The sequence below is a fragment of the Zootoca vivipara genome, chromosome 14 (assembly GCF_963506605.1).
Source record: "Zootoca vivipara chromosome 14, rZooViv1.1, whole genome shotgun sequence".
NCBI classification, from domain to species: Eukaryota; Metazoa; Chordata; class Lepidosauria; order Squamata; family Lacertidae; genus Zootoca; species Zootoca vivipara.
The window spans coordinates 27,737,518-27,743,517 of NC_083289.1; the positions used below are offsets into that span (position 1 = coordinate 27,737,518).

At 49.9% G+C, this 6,000-nt stretch overlaps 1 protein-coding gene across 1 annotated transcript in view; it reads right to left on the reverse strand.

The window, feature by feature from the left end:
• RASGRF1 (Ras protein specific guanine nucleotide releasing factor 1) overlaps positions 1-6,000 on the reverse strand; it is a 65,949-nt gene that overhangs the window by 23,427 nt on the left and 36,522 nt on the right. The window contains exons 6-10 of the mRNA XM_035131316.2: positions 4,164-4,243; positions 3,702-3,895; positions 3,339-3,448; positions 1,617-1,735; positions 357-517 (exon numbers count right to left, since the gene is read on the reverse strand). Coding sequence (XP_034987207.1) covers positions 357-517; positions 1,617-1,735; positions 3,339-3,448; positions 3,702-3,895; positions 4,164-4,243 — 664 coding nt within the window. The remainder of the gene's footprint in view (positions 1-356; positions 518-1,616; positions 1,736-3,338; positions 3,449-3,701; positions 3,896-4,163; positions 4,244-6,000) is intronic.

The following is a 6,000-nucleotide window of genomic DNA, read 5'->3' on the forward strand; positions in this document are numbered from 1 at the left end:
CATGCTCAATGTGAGAAAACAGGAAGGCATTTCAACATTAAACAGCGCAAAAAAACAATGTCATAATAACAGAGCAAAACAAACACAATGGCAAATATAATAACATATAAAAAGCAACACGGCAATACTATAAATAGAACAAGATTACGCAAACAACACCCAGCACTCAACAGCAAAAATAACAAGGGAGCCTGCCAGTTTCAGCTTGGTCCTAGAGATACCCCTCCCAGGATGTTGCTCATAGTCCCTCTCCTGCAGCTACTTCTTAGAGGGCTTCCGAGGGCAGAGGGTGGGGTATCTGGAAACCCACTGCCCTCCACTGCAAGGCCGGGTGCCACCTGCTCCCATCCACTCACCTTGGTCAAGTGCAGCTTCCCACCGGAGCCTCTCGTGCAAATGATCAAATGCTTGGAGAAGAGGAAGCACTGCCTCTCACCCTCCTTCTTCAGGGAAAGGGAGCCCAGGCGACCCCGCGTGATCTTCCCCTTCTCAGACATCGGCACTTGGATGAGGGAACCTAGGAGGAGGAGGATAAACACTACCGGTAGGTCACAGGGCCTGGGCAATGCCATTCTTCCTTCCCAGGCACCACAGTCAGGAGACAAGCTGGGGCAGCAGGCAAGAGTCATTAGCTTGGCCCTGGACTGGATTGTCCCCTCTCACTCCCCAACAGAAGAGGAGAGCTCCTCAAGAGTAGGGGGAGCCAACCTTTGGTGCTCTAGAAATCCCATCAGTCCCAGACAACACCTAATTAGCAAAACAAAAAACAAACAAAAAACCCCAAAAAGCTAATATGATTCTAGGCTGCATCCACAGAAGTACTGTGTCCTGTTCTGGGCATTACAATTTAAGAAGGATATGGTGGTACCTCAGTTTAAGAACAGTCCAGTTTAAGAACAATTTGGTTTATAAACTCCGCAAAACCAGAAATAGTGTCCCGGTTTGAGAACTTTACCTCGGTCTAAGAACGGAATCCGAACAGTGGAAGGGCACTGGCGGCGGGAGGCCTCATTAGGGAAAGCGCACCTCGGTTTAAGAACGGTTTCGGTTTAAGAACGGACTTCCAGAATGGATTAAGTTCATAAACAGAGGTACCACTGTACTGACAACCTGGAATGTGTGCAGAGGAGGGTGAATATGATGACCAAGGGTCTGGAAACCAAGTCTTATGAGGAATGGTTGAGAAAGCTGGGTATGTTTAGCCTGGAGAAGAGGAGACTTAAAAGGTGGTATGATAGCTATCATCAAATATCTTTTTTGATGGTAAGAGCTGTTTTGCAATGGAATGGGCCACCTGAGAAGCTGGTGGACTCTACTTCAGTGGAGGCTTTTCAGCAGGGGTTGGAAGGCCACCTGTCATGGATTATTTACCTATGATTCCTGCATTGCAAGGTGTTGGGCTACATGGCCCTTGGGGTCCCTTCCATCTCTACAAATGATTTCTAACACAGCCAGTGCTCATGGGAATGATGGGAGTTGGAGCTCAATGACATCTGGAGGGCACCATCATGGTCTGTCCCAACCAAAGGGGTGACTGGGTAGCAATGGCCTAGAAATGGTGCTGTGCTGAGAGGATAGAAAAAGGCCCCTCTGTCTCTCCTCTGCAGGGAAGCTACCTTGTCTGACAAATGTCTGGCTGGTGTCCAGCAAGATTTCACACCCCTCGATGATCATCCTTTCGATTGCCAAGTTCTTCCGAATGTTTTCTGTCTCGCTCACTTCGTCATGCATTATCCTACGGGAAGAGGAAAAAGGTCAGCAAAACGCCAACTGCGTTGGGATGGCTGCAGCTGATTTTATTTCCCCACCCCTAGTCCAGAAAATGGACCCATAGATTGGGGGGGGGGAGAGAGAGAAAACAGCGCCTGGCACAGAGTTAGCATTCAGCATAGTTCCAAGTGTAGCAAGCATTCCACCAGTTTAAGCCATTTGTGGCGAAGGGTTGACAGAAAAGTTGAATCTTGTTTCAAGATGGGTGACATGACAACACCTTCCAGTGCCCCTGAGGGCAGCTTAGTAGAAGATGGAAGGCAGCCTATGTGGGATACCAAGGTATTCCTGCATTGCAGGCGGTTAGACTAGATGGATCTTTGGGTCCCTCCCAAGTCTACGACTCTCTGGTTCTATGATTCTAAGGCCTCTAAGCCATTCTCCACATTCCCAGAACCTGCTGCCTGAGGCAGCTACCTCCCTCTGCCTAATGGTAGAGCTGGTCCCCATCACTTGGGCAGGAGGGAACAAATGGCAAGATGCTCACACCCAGGGCCGGCGTGTCCATTTAGGCGAACTAGGCAGCTGCCTAGGGCGCCAAAATGGAGGGGGCACTGGCCAGCCTGCCCGCTGCCGCCCGGTGCTGCCTGGGGCTGCTTGCCTCCTCCACATCTGTCACTGCACTTGAGCGGCTTCAGGCCGCTATCCCGAGGAGTGTGCATGCCTCCGGAGAGCGGCCTGAAGCCGCTCAACAACAGCTGACGAGCGCAGTGGAGGGGTCCCAGGCTCACGCTCCCCGCACGAAGCTCCGGAGGCGCACGGGGAGCGTGAGCGTGGGGCCACCTCACCACACCTCTCAGCTGTTTTTTATTTTATTTTATTTTTTCTTTATTTTTTCTATTTTCTATTTTTATTTTTCCTATTTTCCTATTTATTTTTTCTATTTATTTATTATTAATGGGGGGGCGCCAGAAGGTGATCTCGCCTAGGGCGCAAAAATCCTTAGCATCGGCCCTGCTCACACCTCCCTAACCCCCATTGTACTGGGCTGGACTAGACCTTTGGATCCCTTCCAACTCTGCAGTTCTATGATTCCTCCCCTCCTCTGCCTGACCCAACAGAGCCCCTTTCCCACCAGCTGGTCCATCTCTGGCCCATGCGGCCAAGACTTGGCCGGTGGAAAAGTCCCAGGTCTAACTGAAGACGGGGAGTCTCTCTGAGACCAACACGCCTTTGAAGTTTCTCAAGCAAGCTTGAAACTTCTCCTCGGGGATGTGTGTTTTCCCTTCTCAGCATTTTCTAAAATAGCATATGCTGCCTTGTCATCCTGCCCTTCACACATCCTGAACACGGTGTCTCTGCTGGAGTACAGATGGAGGCTTATTTTCCCCAATGTGATAATTATACAAAAATGTGAGAAGTTCAGCATTCATTAAGGCGCTGAGCTAAGCGTGCTGCCGGGAGCTCTCTCCATGGATGGCGGTGGGTATTCAGTGGTGCACACACAATCACGTAGCACCCGGGTACATTCTCGTCTTACAGAACCAGAACTTCATGGCAAAATTTGTGCTCAAAATTCAACACAACACACCCTCCGCCCTACAGCATGAACTGCCAAATCTTCCCACCTGGAGAGCTCCTCCAACTTGGACTTGGCGTAGTCCAGGCTGTTCCTCTCCACATGCTCGTGGGGCGTGTGAGCCAGGAGCTCGTGCAGCGTCAAGATGTACCTGGGGATCTGGGCGAAGAGGAGACAGGTTAGAGAGGGTGGAAGAACAATTCCGTGCAATGCAGAAAAGTCCACAGGTAAGACCTGGAAGCAGCAGGAGGAAATTCTGGGCATCTTCCACCCAAGCTATTTGGTTTATGCAATTTTTTTTGGAGCTGCCCTAGATCTATACTGGAATTTCTCCTTGCACTTGGGCAAGGAGAGAGAGAGAGGCTGTCTTGGGCACCCCCTTGTGACAGCCACCTGCTGCTTCCTCCCACACCTGGAACATGGGGTATGTCAGGAAAGTTTCCAGCGTCCGCTCCTCGCAGTCCGGCTTGGCCTCATAGTGCTTCAGCAGCTTGTCGAAATCCCTGTTCTGCTTGCAGTGAGCCAGGATCTGCAGGCTGTACTGGTGGTTCCGGACAAACTCCTGGTAGATGTTGAGCATCGGCAACAGGATGTCAAAGAGGTCAGCTGTGAGCAAAGAGGCGACAGTGAGAAGCAGCGGGTGTAGGAGATGCAGTCAGCCCCTGTTGACTCTACCCTGGAGCCTAGTGGACACAGGATATTGGCTGGTTGTTGTAGGGGGACGGAAAACCAGGGGGTGAGGGCATGGAACGCAGCATCCGAGGAGAGGTCGTGGCTGAATAGGTGCAACTCTGTGCGGCAACATTTTGTTGTGCTTGACACTTGTCCTCCCGTTGAACCAGGAAGAGAACGAAGAGCAAAGAGTGACACTCACCCAGCACCAAGGTTGGCCAGCTGGAGATGCGTGCTTTCAGGCCCTGGTAAAAGATCTGGTGTAAAAACATGATCGTCTCACTGAAAGAGAAAAGAAAATGAATCAGATGGAGGAGCTGTTGTGTAGGCATCCTCCTGGTGCTCCCAGGGTTCAAAAAGTATGGGGAGTGAGTGCTCATTTCTTAAGAATGAACCTTTTATTCTCTGCAAACACAGGACTTCTAGTGTTATGGGAGAGGGAGGAAAACTTTTCTCTTTCCACTTTCTTCACGTCAGGCATAATTTTATAAACTTCTCTATCATGTTGCTTCTTACTCTCCTTTTCTCTAAACTAAAAAGTTCCAAATGCCACAACCTTTCTTCATAGAAACTCCCCTGATCAGTTAGGCTGCCCCTTTCTGAACCTTTTCCAACTCTACAATATCCTTTTCAAGGTGAGGTGACCAGAACTATACATGGTAATCGCAACATAGATTGGTATCTTCTTCAGTAAACCTGCTCAACTGGGCACTGCTGGTCTCCTTCCATTCGGACAAGCCTGGTCTTGCTGCACGCATCTCAGAACACCTGTGCACATGTTTCCATGTGCTTTGTCTGGGCACAGGTGTCTTCATACAAAAAAGGGGGGGCAGGTGGGAAGAGGTAACCAATAACGCCTTTCATCTGATACTGGTTCTCACCAGCCCCTGACTGTCAGCAGAAGAATCTGGCAGCCAGTAAAATATTTCAACAGCAGCTCAAAGTGAAGCATTGCCCACTTCCTTCAAACTGAAGCATCACTTCTGCTGTCCATTCATTCCCACTATTGATCCCTGCACTCCTGGGAGAGAGGAAGGGATTCTTCAGCCACAGAGGGACTAGGATGGGCAGACTGCTGTCAATCTGCAGGACATGTGGAAGTATGGATACCAGCCAAGCAATTATCCTGCTTTGTGGGAAGGTGGCGAGAACAAACTGCTCTGTTGCATTTCTGGTGACACCACCCATGGCAGATGTTCAGACACTCGGCTTGCATCCAAATGATACTGTATGTTTAAAGCACACCCACCCACAAATAATCATGGGAACTGCAGTTTCTCCTTAAAAGGTAAAGGTAAAAGGACCCCTGACCATTAAGTCCAACTCTGGGGTTGCGGCGCTCATCTAGCTTTACTGGCCGAGGGAGCCAGCGTACAGCTTCCGGGTCATGTGGCCAGCATGACTAACCCGTTTCTGGCGAACCAGAGCAGCACACGGAAACGCTGTTTACCTTCCCGCTGGAGTGGTACCTATTTATCTACTTGCACTTTGACGTGCTTTCAAACTGCTAGGTTGGCAGGAGCAGGGACCGAGCAACGGGAGCTCACCCCATCGTGGGGATTCGAACCGCTGACCTTCTGATCGGCAAGCCCAAGGCTCAGTGGTTTAACCCACAGTGCCATCCACATCCCTTACAGAGCTGCAATTCTCAGCACCCTTAAACTACAGGTCCCATGATTTGAAGCACATTTTTCCCCTCTCAAAGAATTTTGGGAGCTATAGTTTGTTAAGGGTTGCTGGAAATTAAAATGCAGTGCGGGGTAAACTACAGGACCCACAATTCTTTGAGGAAAAGAATGTGCTCCAAGTGCACTTTAAAAGCATGGTGTCTATGCAGTCGAAGTCCGCTGGGGGGTCACCACAGAGTACAGGAAAACAACAGAGTCCTAGGAATGCATGTTTGGGAGGTATAAATAGTTTAGTACAGCCACAAGGTACCGCACTGATCGAGAAGGATGTGTTCTGGAGCTGCAATGTGGAGTTTTAAAGTGCCATCGTAGTAGAAACTGGGGGTTCTTTGGAACACTGCAGCATGCCTG